The 18,041-nt window shown below is 52.2% G+C and overlaps 1 protein-coding gene across 1 annotated transcript; it reads left to right on the plus strand.

The window, feature by feature from the left end:
• Window positions 1–295: 295 nt before the first annotated feature.
• Window positions 296–17,018, plus strand: PRKCG (protein kinase C gamma). Its single transcript, XM_033128860.1, has 18 exons — window positions 296–849; window positions 1,214–1,245; window positions 2,184–2,266; window positions 5,569–5,680; window positions 5,829–5,960; window positions 6,473–6,629; window positions 7,344–7,478; window positions 7,729–7,816; window positions 8,096–8,125; window positions 10,031–10,183; window positions 10,514–10,702; window positions 11,630–11,721; window positions 11,810–11,872; window positions 12,001–12,139; window positions 13,175–13,255; window positions 14,339–14,446; window positions 15,695–15,835; window positions 16,073–17,018. The coding sequence occupies exons 1-18, from the start codon at window positions 680–682 to the stop codon at window positions 16,259–16,261; spliced, it is 2,094 nt and encodes a 697-aa protein (XP_032984751.1). The 5' UTR covers window positions 296–679; the 3' UTR covers window positions 16,262–17,018.
• Window positions 17,019–18,041: the final 1,023 nt, after the last annotated feature.

Raw genomic sequence — 18,041 nt, forward strand, 5'->3', positions numbered from 1 at the left:
TCAAGACTCCGGTGGCAGCCAGCAGCCAAGAAAGTGAGACACCAAGTCTCCCAGTTCACCAGTGGAAACCAACACCTAATACAAAGTTTGTGGGTTGAAACTGAGTGACACAGTCAGAGACAGAGATCCGAGTGGAGTCTCAGTGGGTTACAAGGAGCCACCGAGGCACGCGAGGGGGGATGGAAAGCGGTCTCGGCAACAGATTTGAGTGGGGGGAAAGCACGGCTCGGAAGATGCCCCCTCCCTCCAGCCAGCCCCCGCGGAGGGGGTGTGCGTATATATGGGGGGGTTGGGGGGAAGGCATTCGTTTCCTGTTCAGGGAGGGGGACGCCTTTAAGCCGAAACCCCGCCCCTTGGTCGTCATGGCAACGCCTCCCCCCACCCGGGGCTCCCACATTTCAGCAGGTGCTGGAGCCGGAGTTCCTACCGCCGCCGCCCGTGCCTCCGGCTGCTCGGGCACTGCCCTCGGCTCTGCGCCCTACTCGCCCGCACCCCCTGATCCTCCCGGGGGAGCCCGCTGCCTGCCCCGAGCGCTTACTCCTGGAGGTGCCTCGCGCCTCTCCTCCCGTCCTCGGGCTCTCCCCGAGGCTCCGCTTCTCTCCCAAGTCTCCGGCTCCTCGCCTTTCCACCTGTTCCCCCAGAAAGGCAGGATCCTGGTCCCTGCGACGTTCCTGGGGCCATGGCAGGCCTGGGCCCCGGCGGAGGCGATTCAGAGGGAGGCCCCCGGCCCCTATTTTGCAGGAAGGGAGCTCTGAGGCAGAAGGTGGTTCACGAAGTCAAGAGCCACAAGTTCACCGCTCGCTTCTTCAAGCAGCCAACCTTCTGCAGCCACTGCACCGACTTCATCTGGTGAGGGAAGGGGGTAGGGGCCTGCGGGATGAGGGGACTAGAGTAGAGACCCCTGTCACACCAGATCCCTGAGTAACGAGGAAAGAGGGGGCTGTAGTCCTGGCTCCTGGTCCTAGGGTAGGAGGGGGCTGAGAGCCTGGGCTCCTGAGTCTGAGGGAGGAGGGGTTGGGGGTCCTGGGATGTTGGGTCTGAGAGAAGAGGGGCTAGGGGCCAGAATTTTTTTGATTCTAGAAAGAGGAGGCGGCTGGGGCTTAGACTCCTGGCTCCTGCGGGGAGGAGGGTCAGAGGCCTCCTATGTGAGGGGGTCCAGGTACCCTTTTGTGCACTGACCTTAGATCTGACCTCAGATCCTTGACTCTTGCAGGGGAATTGGAAAACAGGGTCTGCAATGTCAAGGTAAGAGCTGGGGACCTGGACTCCTGGGACCCTCAGGAAGGTGGAGGCTGGGGCCCCAGAGCTGAGGCTGTTTGACACACGTGTTCTCTGGTCCCCAGAGAGGCGCGGGGGAGCCCGGGGCGGGGGGTGTGGCAGAGACACAGCCTGTGGTGGGGAGGGAGCTCTGATGGTGGGGCCACCGCGGAGGTGGTGCTGGGGGCCCCTCCCTTGGCCAGCTCCAGGTGGGGACAGATATTTGGAGAATCTGTTGCCATGGGAACAGGGAGCTTTGGAAAAGGGGAGCTGGAGGGGGGGCTGAAGATGCAAAGTCAGAGCCCCCCCAGGCTGCCATCACCATGACAACATCAACCGTCCTAGGCAGGGGCAGGCGGGGTGGGGTCACTGATGGGCGGGTGGGGCCAAGGAGGGGGGCCAGCAGTTATGGGGGACGGGAGAGGGGGTTGAGTCCTAAAGCACCAGCTGCTACTGCTGAGAACAGAGTGAGTCAGGGAGGGTGGTGGCCGGCAGCAGCGCCCCCAGACTCACTTCTGCCCAAGTTGCTGCTCTCTGTCGGAGGATTTCGCTCTGTGTTTTCTCTTTTTTTCTGCCTGCCTCTCTCCTTCTGTCTTTCTTGTCTCTGTCTGCAGGCCTGTGTCTGTCAGTAGGATCCTATTTTCTCTGTTTCCCTTTGGCTGTGTGTATGCACTGGGCTCTCTGTGACTCTCTGCATCTCTGTTTCTGTCTTTGGGTCCGTCTCTTAAATTTCATCTCTTGGTTTGTCTTTTTTCTCTCTCTCTTTCTTGGTCTGCATGTGAAGCCTCTCCTTTGATTTTCTCTCAACTGAACTCTCTGTATATCAGCGTCACTCTCTATTTTTCTCTCTGTCGGTGGTCTCTCTTTCTGATTTTCTGTCCATTGGGGTCTCTCTGTCTCTGTGTCTCTATGGTTCTCACCTTCAGTCTGCAGCTTTGTGGTTCATCGAAGATGCCACGAATTTGTGACCTTCGAGTGTCCAGGCGCTGGGAAGGGCCCCCAGACAGACGTGAGTGCCCGGACACCTGGTTCTTCCTCCTCAGGCCGGGCCCCCGCCCTCACCCCCTCTGCGTCCGTCCCAATTTCTCCAGCTATTTTTAAGGCTGGGAGGGGAGGGGGGCTGGAGAGATAAGGGGAGCTAGTCTGGCCCAGATTTCCTGCCCTTGGCCTGGAAAGGGGGAATCAGAGGAGACTGAGACAGGATGGGAGCACAGGTGGGGGACAGAGAGGAGTCAGGGTGAGGAGACCAAAGACCAGCACTGGAGGGGGTGGGCTGTATACCAGTGCTCAAGAGATTTAAAAACTGAGAGCTGAGGAACAGAGAAAGAGAGAAATATTGATGCAGACACTGATCCTGAGATAAGAAGAGAGGGAATCTCAGAGAGAGAGAGAGAGAGAGAGAGAGAGAGAGAGAGAGAGAGAGAGAGAGAGAGGAATGGAACTGAGACGGCAACACAGGAGGAAGGAAAAGGGGACCTGGAGAGATTGAGAGAGATAGAGAGATAAGACAGACACTCACAGGTGCAGATATCTGGAGAGAGACTAGAACAGGAAATGGTGGATATGGAGAACAGCTGAGGTGCTCAGAAAGGGAGGCCCAGAGAGATCCTGTAATACACATGCACACACACATGTGCATATACAGATCCCCATGTGCACACATACACGTGCATTTACAGTTCCTCGTGTGCACACACATATTCATACAGAGTTTTCTTATGTGCACACACACACATACGTACAGTTGTTTCCCTCGCTGCTCCCCTACATCAGGGGCTTACAAAAACAGCCCATCACTGATCCTTCCTTCACTTTCTGTCTGGCTGTGGGGCTCCTTTCTCTGAACCTCAGTTCCCCTCACCAGTACCTCCCCTATAAAGTGGGGCTGACAGTCTAGTGTTGACAGATAGAGCCACCCCTGGGCTCGAATCTCAGCCCCACCACCTATTGGTTCTGTGATGGAAATGTTCCGTATCGGCCCTGTCCAATATGGAAGCTACCAGTCACACAGCTAGTGAGCATGTGAAAGGGGCCACCGTGACTGAGGCAGGTAAATCTAAATTCCTTTGACTCTGAATTGATTTAAATTTAATAGCCATGTGTGGTTAGTGGCTACAGTACGGGGCAGCATAAATCTAGACATCCCAGGCTTGTTTTGACAGTTCGATGAAATCAGGTCGGTTAAGAGTGTAGCTCAGGTTTTGACACAGGGTTGGAGATGGTTTTATGATTAGTAGACGAAGAAAGAAGCAGAGAGAGAAAGAGACAGAGATGGCACCACAGAAGCTTATGAGTAATTTTGCCAGCTTGTCAGGTGAAGAAAATTGAAGTTTACATGGAGAATGTGACCGTAGAATACATATTGAGCATCACTGTGTGCCAGTGCCTGTGTCTGTTATTGACTAGCTGCCTCACCGGCCCACCTCCACTACCAGTGCTAGTTCTGATGTATCCATGTTCATTGCATACACTCACCAGGTGTGGTGAAGGCAGTATACGACTGAATCCGGTAGGGACTGCTTCTGTCCTCATCTGACCAGTGGCTCCTAAGCCAGAACACCTGGGCTTGAATCCCAGCCCCACCACCTCTTGGTTCTATGACCTCCCTCCACTTAGCTGGCCTCTCGGCAATTCTTGAGTTCATCACCTCTAAAGTGAGGCGGATAACCATGCCCGCCTTATAGGATTGTTTTGAGAACTAAATGAATTAAATACTTGGGACTATACCTGGCAAAAGGCAACAGACAAATTATTAATTATTATCATGGTTAAAATTATTACACTATTACCGATGAGGAAACAGAAGTGAATTAGTAAAGAGGTGGTCTTTCCTCTACATCAGTCTGACTTCTTTTTTTATTCCTAATGCTTTTGATCTTGTAAGTAACATGGATCAAGGGCTTAAGAAGTGCTAAGGGCTTACAAGCATGGTTTCATTAGGCTTCAGATCCCGTGCAGGGAGGGCTCACAGCCCTCATCTTATAGGAAGGAAACCTGGGTCTCTGGAATGGGTGGGGTGAGCCCGCACAGCTGGGTAGTGGGCAGACTCAAAATTTGGACTCTGATCGATCTAATTGGAGCCCCAGGACTGTCTCCTTTTTAATCATGACTTTCACCTTGAGAATAATAGCAACAGCTTCGATCCCTGGAGCAGTTGTGTACCAGGTATCTTGCTGAGGGCTGTCATACGGTGTCTCATTCCATGAGGCAGGACCCCTCAGTTGAACACCGTTAGAAGTCCAGAGCATTGAAAGAGATCATGGCAACTACCAACATCCTTTTGCCACCCAAGTATCATTCAAAATAGGACCCCCACTAAACTGCCAAATAAATAAAAGCCTAAGAGTGTCCTGCATGCAATGCATTCTTCACAAAAGGCAAATAACTGATTTAAAACTCAGACCTTGCCAAAGGTGGAGGGAGGAGTGCTTTACTGGTGCCCTAAATTCCTGCTTAATTGGACTCTGGACAGTTAGCATTGCTTCACGATATAGATTGTTTATTTCCACTGGGCAGAGGAGGACACGGAGGCTCAAAATTGGGCATGAACTTGCCCCAAATCACACAGCTGGGAAATAGCCTTGATCATATTTAAACCCAGGGCTATGTGGAGACTGCAATAAAATCACTAATAATAACCACAGCAGTAAGAGTGACAGTACTGAGCATATTTAATGCCAGGCCCTGCTGTGTGGTTTTCATGTACAATGCCTACGGCTGTATAACAGAGGTCAGATTCTCCATCCCACCAGGGGCTGGGAGAAGGCAAATCATCAGTGGGCAGACATTGACAGCGGCTGACAGTGAGCGATCTGGGGTTCGTGGTGGCCCAGAAGTCCTCAAAGAACAGCTTGTGGGAGGTGGGGGTGCAGGGGCTATGGATGTTGGAAGCCCCCACCTCCCATAAGGTTCTTCCCAAATGCCACCTTGTTAGTGATGCTGTCCCTGATTGACCAGTCTATTTCAAATTTCAGCCCCCTCCCCACAGTCCCTTTTCCTGCTTCATTTTTCTCCAGAGCACCTATTACCATCCATCATATAACATTTTATTTATCATGTTTATTTTCTGTCTCCCTCCGCCAGAAAGCAAACTCTATGCTTTTATTTGTTTTATTCACTGCTGGGTCCCTGCACCCAGAACAGTGCCTGGCACACAGTAAATGCTCAATAAATACAGTAGAGTGAATGAGTGAGGTGGAACATCAGGAAGATTGGGAGAGAAAAGCAGAAGGAGGAAGAGTTCAGAGGGCTGTCTCCCAGGGTCTAGGCCACCCCTGGCGCCCCGTTTGACCGACTCCTGTCTGCCCCCAGGATCCCCGGAACAAGCACAAGTTCCGTCTACACAGCTACAGCAGCCCCACCTTCTGCGACCACTGCGGCTCCCTCCTTTACGGGCTGGTACACCAGGGCATGAAATGCTCCTGTGAGTCTACACTCGCTGCTCAAGCCAGAACTTGGCGCATCTGGGGCCCTTTCAAAAGCACATTGTCTAGGTTTGGGGAAATGCCGGGTGATGGAGTCTGGGGTTTGGAGCGGGGCCTGAAGCGCTAACCCCAGTTTTGTCCCCCGAGGCTGCGAGATGAACGTGCACCGGCGCTGTGTGCGCAGTGTGCCGTCTCTTTGCGGCGTGGACCACACGGAGCGCCGCGGGCGCCTGCAGCTGGAAATCCGGGCTCCGACCGCGGATGAGATCCATGTCACGGGTGAGGCCCCACCCTTTTACCATGTGTGCTGGGCCCGTTGAATTCACCTGAGCTGTCCCAACCCGGGAAGACCAAGCTCTCTCGAAGGCCACGCCCACACTTCTGACCCCACCCGCAAAGGCTGAGCACCACCTGGCCACGCCCCTTCTAGCTGGCGGCCCTATCTCCAGCCTTGCCTCTTGTAACTTTCAGCCCCTCCTAATGGCCATTCGAGGTGTCAAGGTCCTTGAGAGGGAGGCATGAGAGAAAACGTGGTTCCAAGTGAGGCTTGGGTTTACCACTGCTGACATGGCCAGGTCCTGACTTCTAGGTCCTAATGGAGGAAGGGGCTGATTTTGGGGTCACTGGCTGGGAAAAGGGCTTTATGCCCTATCTTCTAGGTAGTGGACAGGTAAGACATCAAAGACACCTGATCATGAGACAGACGGCTGAGAGCTTGGAATTCTTAATGCTGCTGGGGGAGGGCTAGGGTGCCTCTAACCCAACCTATCCTCCTTCACCTCCCTCCTTAGTTGGTGAGGCCCGTAATCTCATCCCAATGGACCCCAATGGTCTGTCTGACCCCTATGTGAAACTGAAGCTCATCCCAGACCCTCGGAACTTGACAAAACAGAAGACCCGGACAGTGAAAGCCACGCTGAACCCTGTGTGGAACGAGACCTTTGTGTTGTGAGCCTCCAGTGTAGGGGAGGCTGGGATGGCGGATAGAAGATGATTCGAGGGTCCTGGTGGCCCACAAGACCCCTAGAGAGCAGCTGGTGGGAGGTGTGAGGATAGAGGGAACCCAAAAAGGGGGCAGAGAAAGGCGGTGAGAGAAAGGAATGGAGTGATCAAGGGAGAGGGGAATGGGATTGGGAGAAAAGGATGGAGATATAAAAGCCGAGAGACAGATATCTGTGTATTTAATCTTCATTAAAGCCCACCACTTTGAGGGAGACAGAGGAGAGAGAGAGAGAGAGAGAGAGAGACCCAAAGAGAGACACAGCTGGAATGGTGTGCATATGGGGGTTGAGCAGAGGGGTGGAGGGTGGCAGGGAGAGAAAGAAAAGTAACAGAAACACAGAAGGACAGAGACTGGAGGGAGAAGAGGGGCACAGAGACTAGTAGGAGAGTGACCTGAAGAGAAAGCCCAGGAGACAGGGATGCGAAGGGGCCAAGAATGCATGACGGAGGGAGAGAGATGGAGAGAGAGCTGTCTAGGTTTACTTAGGGCCCCAGAAGGTGGGAGCGAGCCCCCCTACGTGAGGACTGGAGGTGGGAAGATACTTCACACAGCAGGAAACAGACTCCAGCTGGCTGGGTTAGCCTCCTCTTTCAGCACCAAGGATGGTGAGTGAGGGAGCCTGGAGCTGGGCACCTCATTCTGCCCCCCTCTTCCTGCAGCAACCTGAAGCCAGGGGACGTGGAGCGCCGGCTCAGCGTGGAGGTGTGGGACTGGGACCGGACCTCCCGCAACGACTTCATGGGCGCCATGTCTTTTGGGGTCTCAGAGCTGCTCAAGGCGCCTGTGGACGGCTGGTGAGGGCCCGAGTGGGGCAGGTGCCCCAGCATCTCCACCTCAGTCTGTGTGTGGTCTCCCTCAAGGCCACCATCATTCTCTCTCCCCCTGCACACCTCTCCCCATCCCCTCCTTACCTCACTCTCTTCATCTCTGTGTCTGTCTGTGTCTCTTTCCCCCCTTCTGATGTCTCTGCCTCTCCCGTGGGTCCCTCCATCCCCACCCATCTCCCGCCCTCCTGCCAAGTTCTGATCTCCGTCTATATATCAGGTACAAGTTACTGAACCAGGAGGAGGGCGAATATTACAACGTGCCAGTGGCTGATGCTGACAACTGCAGCCTCCTCCAGAAGTTTGAGGTACCCCTACCCTGGCTTCTTCACGGGGAGCCCAGCCCAGCTCCCCACAGTACAGAGCTGGCCTTTCCCAAGTGCCACTGGTCCTGGGACTATAATTCCCAAAAGACCCTGGGGCTCCTTCACCTGCTTTTCTAGGGGACTCCTGACCCAGAATCTGATGGGAGTTTGAGTTCCTATCTATTACCCTGGCTTGAGAGTTTGGGGGCCCCCACCCCCTGCTCCAGGGCAATCTTCTACCTCTGGGGCTCTGACACTTGCTTTCTTTCCCCCCGCCCCCAGGCCTGTAACTATCCCCTGGAACTATATGAGGTGAGTGGAACTGAGGCCTGGAATGGAGACAGTTTCATTCCTGTGATCTGTATCTCTCTCTCTTGATTTGTCTTCATTTCCACACACACAGGCTGGGCACATACTTGGTGGCAGGTGTTATGCTTGCTGAGTAATCCTAGGTGAATCTGACTTTCAGGTCCCCAAGGTAGGGACACAGTCACAAATATGATACTTAAATTTCTGGATGATAGGCTAAATCAGAGCCCAGAGCTCTAAAGAAGCATGGGAGACACTGACCCAGCCTGGGAGGAAGGTGGTCAGGGAGGACTTCCCTGAAGAGACGTCACCTGCATTGATTCTTGAGTTTTTCTATTTATTTATCACTGTGGCCTCTCTCTCCTCCACTCATTTACTCACTCACTGAACACCTATTTCTGGAGGTGCCACATTAGCCAAACCTGTTCTGGAAGTAGAATCAGGTCATTGCTTGGGGTGCTCCTCTTCTAGTGTGAGGGAAAGTTACAGATAGAGACATTCACCACGAGAAGGCATGTGTTTGATAATGGAGATAGCCTCAGGCACTGGGGAGGTCCCAGAAGCACCTGGCACCACCTGGGAGAGTCAGAGAAAGCTTCTCAGAGAGGTGAGTCCTGGAGGATGGACAGGATTCCCAGGCAAAGGAAAGGGAGACCAGATTTTCAGGCCAAAGAAAGGAATGCTCTCTCCCTCATTTATTCTTTCACAAAATATTTCATTGAGCCCCTCTGTGGGTAAGACATGGTCCTAGTCACTGGGGATATAGCAGCGAGCAAGAGAGAGAAAAAATTCCTGCCCCCATGGGGCTTGCACGTGAAGGGAGACGTTAAATAAAATAAGTAAATAATATGTTAGAAGGCAATGAGCGATATGGAGAAAAATAAACATTAAGGAGGATAGGGAGTGCCATTGGAGAAGATTATGATTTTAACAGCAGTTTATTGCAGAGAAGGCTTCACTGAGAAAGTGCTGTGTGGCAAAGACATGAGGGAGGGGCGAGAGTGAGCTATGGGGATAGCAGAAAAAAGAATTCCAGACAGAGAGGGAAGAGTACGTGCAAAGGCCCTGAGGTTGAGGCAGGTCAGCAATGTCTGAGGCAGGCCAGCAGTGTCTTCAGCACAGGCTGGGGTAGGGAGAAGCATGAGATAAAGTCAGAGAGGGACGGTGGGGTGGCGGTGTGTGTGTGTGTGTGTGTGTGTGTCTTGTCATTCCTTGGAAGGATTTTGGCTTTTTAAACCAAGTGAGATGGGAGAGTATCAGAGGTGGCTTGAGATGATTTAAATTTGAACAAGATGACTGCCTCTGTACAGAGACTAGGTGGTGGAAGGCAAAGGTGGAAGGAGGAAGAAGGCTATCATGAAGACCAGGTGGGAGCAACAGGTAGCCTGGCCCAGGGGGACAGTGGGAACAGTGTTCGGATTCTGGGTCTGCTCTGAGGATTGAGCAACAGGAATCACACTGAGCACTCATCTCTGGAGCCGGTCATCCACTCAACACCCTCTTGTGTTCCAAGCCATGTGCTGGGTGATGGTGGAGAAACAGAAAGGAGGGACACACGTCTGGCTTTATGGGTTTTGATTTCTGGCTCTGCTTTTTACCCACTGTATGACGTAGGGTAAGTTACTTAATGTCTCTGTGCCAGTTTTCTCTTCTCTAAAATGGGGAGAGGTAACAGGGATTTCCAGAAGATTTATGGCATATAGTTAGCTCTCTAAGGCTTAGTTAAATAATAAATAAATCTTCCGGCTATGGGAAGTCTTAGAAAGTTCTTAAGCCAAGGAGGGTGGGGGGGACAACTTTTATTTTTTCTCCATCTCTCCCCACCCCTTTCATTCTTGGATGCTGTCTCTTAGGGGCACACTCTTATCGGGAGTCTGATTATCTTGGGGTCTCTCCCCTTTCTCACAGCGGGTGCGGATGGGTCCCTCTTCCTCTCCCATCCCTTCCCCATCCCCTAGTCCCACTGACTCCAAGCGCTGTTTCTTCGGGGCGAGCCCTGGACGTCTGCACATCTCCGACTTCAGCTTCCTCATGGTTCTAGGAAAAGGAAGTTTTGGGAAGGTTGGCTTCCTGGGGCTCTGGGGGAAGGGAAGGATGTCTGGGGGGAGATCACATTCTGGTCCTTAGGGGGAAAGTAAAAGGGAAGCGACACAAGGCTTCTGAGTTCCCAAAAGGATTCCATGGGGCCCTTTCGGTCCCTGGAGAGGGGAGGCATAAAGATGTGGATGCTTTCTGTGAGGGAGTGGTTGGCAAAGTCAGGACACACTGTCCCTTGAGAGGGAGATGAAGGACCTGGGATTCTGATTCTCTGTGTCCCTGAAAGGGAGGGGCAGGGACCTGCACCTCTGGGGTTTTTAGGACAGAATGGGCCTTTTGGGCCTCTGTCCCCAGGTGATGCTGGCCGAGCGTAGGGGCTCTGATGAACTCTATGCCATCAAGATCCTGAAGAAAGATGTGATCGTCCAGGATGATGATGTGGACTGCACTCTGGTGGAGAAACGCGTCCTGGCCCTGGGGGGCCGAGGCCCAGGAGGCAGGCCCCACTTTCTCACCCAGCTCCACTCCACTTTCCAGACCCCGGTAAGGAAGGAGGGAGTGGAAGCTGGCTCTGGAGCCCTGCTTCATTCCCCCTGGATGGGTCAGCCATCTGCTCCGGGATTCTGAGTTTACAGCAAGACCAGAAAACTTCATGCTCTCTGAATGGGTGTGGCCAGACAGATGGGATCTTGAGTGGATGTGGCCGGCGCGAGCTTGGTCTTGAGTGGGTGTTTTTGAGTAAAGGAGTGCGTGGAGAAGAACGTCTTTTGAGTGGTCGTGGCCAGAATTAAGCTCTGAATGACGAGGTCATTACTTTTGGATTCTGGGTGAGGGATCCCATAGAAAGAAGGGTTTTCCAAAATTGTAGAATGGGACAAGGAATCAGAACCGACAGAGTTTGAGAGGGCGTGACTACTTCCAAGAGCTCTGAACGGGCTTGGCCAGCTTCTTGGATTTTTATATTATTATTATTATTATTATTATTATTATTATTATTATTATTATTATTATATCATCATCATCATCATCATTAATGGCACATGAGGCCTGAACGACTTTGGTTCCTAATAAATGGCCAGAACTACATATGTCCGTGAGTGGGTATGGAAAGAGGTTTGGGGATCCCCCGGGATTTCCAGCGAATGGTGGCCCTCAAACTTCAATTCTGAGAGGGTGGGACCAGAACACCTGTAGCTCAGACTAACGAGGTAGGGGGATGGGGCGGGTGGAGATTCTGAGTTGGCCTTGTTAGAATCATCGGGGCCTTCCGGTGGGCGTGGTCATTTGCTCTTGGTTTTTGATTGGGTGGATCCCCAGCCTTTCAGTTTGTCTGGAGAGAGGAACTGTCCATTTAGAGACCCAGCTCTGCCCACTTCGAATGCTGGGCTCACAGGCCTACCTACGCTGCTGCTCGGATAGAAAACCTGGTGGGCGTGTCCTCGCCTCTAAGCCATGCCCACTCACCCCCAGGATCGCCTGTATTTTGTGATGGAGTATGTCACCGGGGGTGACTTGATGTACCACATTCAGCAGTTGGGCAAGTTTAAGGAGCCCCATGCAGCGTGAGTCTTGGTCCAGGCGAGGGTGGAGGGAAGGTGGAAGGAGGTAGAGTCCAGCCATTGACCTCTGACCCTCCATCTCCTCCTCCAGGTTCTACGCAGCGGAAATTGCCATCGGCCTCTTCTTCCTTCACAATCAGGGCATCATCTACCGGTGAGCAGCCCCAGACCTTTCAATGGAGGGAATCAGGTCCCTAGAGGGGAAGGGATTAGAACATACTGCTGTAGCCTGTTGAACTCTACCCTTCCCGCAATTCCTACCCACCCCACGTCCACCCCCAGGGACCTGAAACTAGACAACGTGATGCTGGATGCTGAAGGACACATCAAAATCACTGACTTTGGCATGTGTAAGGAGAACGTCTTCCCTGGGACCACTACCCGCACTTTCTGCGGGACCCCAGACTACATAGCCCCCGAGGTAACCGTAATGTCTTCCCCGGGACCACAACCCACGCTCCAAGTCCGCTGATTGGGTGTGGCTGGTTGTCTAGCATTTGTAATGCGTGGGACCTGGCCCAGGGATCTTTGCATGAGTCCTGGGCTTTTTCACGGAGAGCAGTGCAGAGAGGCCTGTGCGCTGAGCATTTGAAGTGGGTGGAGCTGGGTCTCTAAATAGGCAAAGTGGGTGGGACCTGTGGGTGAATGTTCTGAAAGAGCTGGACGAGCTCAAAGAATTCCAAGAGAACGGGGTCTTTTACTGGACTATTCTAAGAAGGTGGTGAGGATTTCCAGTTACTCTGACTGGGTGGGGCCTGTCCCCCGAGAACACTAAGCGTGTGGAGGCTGTCTCCTGAATATTTCAAACGGGCAATATATGCTCTGACTTTGTGAAGAGGGTAGAGCTAATGATCTGAGTGCATATAAGTAGTGTGTCCTGACTTCTTTCAGTTGAAGAAGGAGATGGTGTTGATGGTGCCTTGATCTTTTCAGTTGATTCAATGCTAGTATCCGAGTAACCAAGGTCAATGGTTTCAAAACCTGCCTGCTAATCAGAATTACCTGGGAAGATTTTGAAAAATACACACACATTCCTGCCTCTGACTCTGACTTATTAAGGGTTGAGTTCTTCGGGACTGGAAACATCTATTTTTAAACAGTTCCCCAGATGAATCTGAAATGCATCCAGATTTAAGAATCTCTAGTCTCTGAAATTTAATTCTGTGCACCTGATATTGTAAGGAGAGGTTCCAATTGCCTATGTATTTTAGATAGGTGGAACTTGTGAGTTGGCCCCAGATAATCTGTATTTGGGACCAAAAGAATGTTCTAAGTAGGTCAAGTTTGTTTTGTGGATTTCTCAAAGACTGGAGCTCTGGCTAAGGTATTCTGAGTAGGAGAAGTTTGTGCTGAAAATTCTTAAAGTGGGTAGGGTGACCAGGGGGTGAGGCCACAGGAGTCCTAGTCTCTTCAAAGCACAAAGCATGATTCCTTGCCTTCCATCTTCCCCTGCTAGATCATTGCCTATCAGCCCTATGGGAAGTCTGTCGACTGGTGGTCCTTTGGGGTTCTGCTGTATGAGATGTTGGCGGGACAGGTAAGGGAAAGTGGGGAGAGGCTGGCTTGGCTAAACACAGCACGCAGTGGCCTTTATCTCAGGAGCAGCAGCTTAGGAAGGGATGTCTATAGTCCAAGGAGGTGCTAAGCTTAGGGAAGGTCGTGCCCACGTAGCGCTGTCCGTGGTGCTGAAGCATTATCTTTCCCAGGCTGGGGGTTCTTAACCTTTTTTGATTCCACAGACCCCTTCTCAGAACAATGTTTTCAAACGCACAAAATAAAATAATAGGATTACAAAAAAGGTAATCATTGAAATATGATTATCAAACAAAAAATTTAATTGAAAATAATTTAACCATCTAAAAATTTTTAATTTCAATGTATACAGTTGCTTAAATATTAAGTGACATGTAAGTGGACATATAAGTGATTTCCTACTAATGAATTAAATAGTAATATCGCACAGGAATGAGAAGTAAATAGGAAGGTCTACCAGTAATCTTGAAGTAGAGATGACTGATATTTTGAGATATCTGCAACTCTGATGTGATAAGAAAATATCTGTGATTTCTATTGGTGATGAAGCCACAAGTACTACTGTTGTGGTTTGTTGCCTACATTTGTAATTGAAGGGAATGCTAAGTCTCAGTTAGACATTTTAAAAAAAAAGATGCATTTCTTCCCCATCCAAGTTCATGGACCCCCTCCACTCTATAAAAAAATCTCCAGAACTCATATAAAGAATCCTTTCCTTGGTGTTGTTGCTCTTCCTAACCCCAGAAGACTGGAGGCCTCTCATCCAACCAGAATGCTTGTACAGCTTTTCCTGCAGTTTTTTTTCTCTCTTTTATTTAAATGACATATTGCCTAATTAACACCCTGCTGATTTACGTAGCAGATAGAAAGAGACAGAACAGCAAAGAAGTGCGGAGAGCAGAAGCATCTGAGATAGGAAACCAGAGCATCTGAGAGGGAGAAAGATAAAGCTTTGGTGGTTTGCTCATATGTTTCCCTAGGATATTGGGGGGAGGGGAGGTATGTTCATGGTGGGTAATGAGGGTGTGGAAGGTGGGGAGAGGTAGTCTGTCAAGTCTCTGACTCTTTATCCCCTCTATTTCCTTAGCCCCCCTTTGATGGGGAGGACGAGGAGGAGCTGTTTCAGGCCATCATGGAACAAACTGTCACCTACCCCAAGTCACTTTCCCGGGAAGCTGTGGCCATCTGCAAGGGGGTGAGAGCCCCCTGACTCCCAGATTATCCAGATTCACAACCCATGCAGCCCATGCTGCCATCCAGGGCTGCCTACGCAGTGTCTGTGTACATTGGAAAGGCTCCCGCTCCTCATTCCACTTTACTTCCATCTGCTGGAAAAGTTTACATCCTACAGACATTTTGTTATAACAATAATTCACTGCCCTGTTGCCACTCCAGTCCAAGGATGGCCTCTGTCCCATCCTCTGCTGCTGCGCCCATGCCCCAGGGGCTCACTGCAGGAAGGGCTGGAAGGTCAGGACCTGCCTCTTCAGACCCAGGTGGGTCAGGCGTACCTAACTCCTGCCACTTGTTCTCCTGGGGAGCTTGGGCAAGTCACCGAAACTCTGAGAGCCTCAGTCTCCCTCTGGGGTTATGGAGTTAATGTAAGAGAAAGAGATGAGCCTATAGCAGCTTTTTGACAGGCGTCAGCACACTTGTGCTTCCAGCTCCTGCCTCCATGTCTCTCTGACTCATTCTCTCTCTCTCTCTCTCTCTCTCTCTCTCTCTCTCTCTCTATCTCTATCTCTATCTCTATCTCTATCTCTCTATCTCTCTGGGTTTCTGTCTTGTCTCTCTGTCTCCAACTACATATCATGGGGCTTTCTCTCCCTTTTTCTCTGTGTTCTTTGGGATGTCTTTCCACCTTTTCCATTTCTGACTCTCTCTCTGGGTCTCTGTTACCTTCTTCCCCCATTCCCATACACACACACTCTGGATCTCTCTCCTGTCTTTTTGGATCCCCCTCACATCTCCTATCTTCTCTGGGTCTCTGCCCTCTGGGTCTCCCCCTCTCTCTGGATCTCTTCTGCCTTTTCTCTGGACCACTAATCTCTCTCTGTCTCCTCCCCTCCCTCTCTCCTTCCCTCCCTCCTTGTTCCTCCCTCTCTCCCCTGTTCCCTCCCTCACTCCCTCCCTCTCCCTCTCTTTTTTCTTGTCCCCTTCCTCTCCTTCTGGGTTTCTCTGCCCCCGATTTTTCTTTCTTTGTCTGTCCCTGGGTCTCTGGGTTTGGATTTCATCTACCCCACTCTCATTTATCCTCCCCCTTCCTCTTTCTCTCTCCCTTTCTCCTTCCCCATCTCTCCCCGTCCCCCCATTCTTCTCTTCCTGGAGTTCTGTGCTTGTGTCTCTCCGTTCCTCCATCCTTGTCTCTCTCTCCCTTTCTCAGTCTCTGGGCCTCCCTGTCCAGGGCTCTGTCCATCCGTTCATCTCTCTATGTTCCCCACAGTTTCTAACCAAGCACCCAGCGAAGCGCCTGGGCTCAGGTCTTGACGGGGAACCCACCATCCGTGCGCATGGCTTTTTCCGCTGGATCGACTGGGAGCGGCTGGAACGGTTGGAGATCCCGCCTCCGTTTAGACCCCGCCCGGTAAGTCACCTTCAAGAAAAAAGCCTTGGTCCCTGGGGGTGGGACACCCAGGAGCTCCAATATCTATATGAGGAGATGGGGTGGGGTTCCCTCTGCGGAGATCCCTAACGGGAGATGCAGAGGCCACGAAGATGTGCAGAGATTCCAAAGGAGATAGGAGATGGATTTGGGGGACGGAGCTGGGCACCTAAGGAGCCGGCAGAGCGTCATGTTTCCCTCCCTGTTTCCTTCCCACAGTGTGGCCGCAGTGGTGAGAACTTCGACAAGTTCTTCACGCGGGCGGCGCCAGCGCTGACCCCTCCAGACCGCTTAGTTCTGGCCAGCATCGACCAGGCCGATTTCCAAGGCTTCACCTACGTGAACCCGGATTTCGTGCACCCGGATGCGCGTAGCCCCATCAGCCCAACACCTGTGCCAGTCATGTAATTACCACCCACTGCCACTAGGTGTCTCCACGGCTTTTTCCGCCGCGCCAACCTCGGCCCCACTTCACCATACCCTTTCCAATTCTAGATTCTGCTCCCCAGCATTCTGGCCCCTGCCCCTTGGGTGCTAGATGCCCCTCTCAAGCGTTCCTGGAATTCTCAACTCCATACAGTCTCTAGAGCCTTCCTGTGCTCTAGATTCTGCTGCGCTGAGCCCTAGATTCTCACTCATCTCGGTGTTCTGGATTCTGCTCCACCAGGTTCCAGAACCAGCACTACCGTCCCCTATTCCATGGAGTTCTAGACTCCATCTTGTTAGAATCTCTGCTTCTCTTTTTTTTTTCTGTTTTTTTTTTGTTTTGTTTTTATTTTGTTGTTGTTGTTCTTGTTCTGGGAAATAGTCTCATGGGGTGGGCTGTTCCAGACTCGAATTCCAGGACAACTCCCTACCTCTGAGGCCCTGCCCACCCCACTCCCTCTCCCTTCTGGAGTAAGTGGGAGGCTGTGCCCCCGTGCTTCAGTGCCCTCTTCCATGCCCCAGGGATTCCTGGGTTGTGCGGAGGATCCTTTCCCCAACTGTCTCAATCAGCTTTCCGTTCTAGACTACCCCCTCCTAAACCCATCCCTGCCCGCCTGCCAGGTGCATGGCTCCAGTCCTGCTCGGAAACCCCCCCATGCCTGCCACTCTCGGGGACCCCCCCTCCTCTTTGCCTTTTCCTCTCAGCCACAGCTGCTGGAGAATAAATTTGAGATGCTGACGCTGAAGTGTTTGGATGTTTTCTTCTAAGCTTGAAGAGGAAGGGGGTGCGGAGGTGGGGCAATGACTGTACATACAAACAAAGAGAGAGAGAGCGACAGAGGCTGGGGAGGGGGGTAATCGAGAGAAAGAGAGGGAAAGTATGGAGAACAATAAAGGGAGAGAAGATACCCACAGCGTGAGAACAGAACAGAGAGACAGAGACAGCCACAGAGAGGACCAAGGGGCACAGGTGCACAAGATGGAGATGTCCACAGACCACTGTGAGAGGGTCAAGGAGAGACTCCGGGCACAGAGCCACAAGCACCCATATTCTCACCCAAAACAACAAACAAGCTCACAGATAACAGAGACCCAGACACTGGGAAATCCTGAGAAGGGAGATGAAAGTCAAGCCTCCCACTGAGAGACCTGGAGACTTGATCAGAGGGACAAACTCCACGACAGAGAAACCTAAACACCAGAACCATGAGCTTAAGGATCAGCGATGAGGCAGTAGGCAGACGTGTCTTCCGGGCCTCCTTCCCTGACCCACTTGCGAGTGCGGGGGAGTGGAGAGACAGTGCAAATAGACTACACATCCCAGCAGACATCGCGGCGGACCCTTCCCCCAAGTGCGGCCCCTCATCTCCAGGGCTGATGGGAAATGTAGTCCCTGGAGGGGGACAGGCTGGTCCAATGGTGTGCCTCTGTCTGTGTGTTTGGAGGGATTGAGCCCCAAAGCTTCACAGGCTCCCTCGGGGCGCCCGGCGTCTCTTTGTCCCTCTTGGGTTTCCGGGACTCTGTCCAGTTGAATGCTGGGGCTCTCCCTGTCTTCCCCAGCACCAAAGAAGTACCCCCATTCAGTGCCCGCGGACCCCAGACCCCGTTCCGACCCTCGGCGGCGGTCCTGCCCCTTTAAGAGTGGCCCCGCTGACATCACGGCGGGGTGGGGGGGGGGTGGTGGCGGCTGGCCCGGCTCCCGGCTCCGCGGCCGCTGCAGGACCCGACTCAGCTCTGCACCCGCCTGCCGCTCTGGGGACCC

The sequence above is a fragment of the Rhinolophus ferrumequinum genome, chromosome 15 (assembly GCF_004115265.2).
Source record: "Rhinolophus ferrumequinum isolate MPI-CBG mRhiFer1 chromosome 15, mRhiFer1_v1.p, whole genome shotgun sequence".
In the NCBI taxonomy this organism is placed as follows: Eukaryota; Metazoa; Chordata; class Mammalia; order Chiroptera; family Rhinolophidae; genus Rhinolophus; species Rhinolophus ferrumequinum.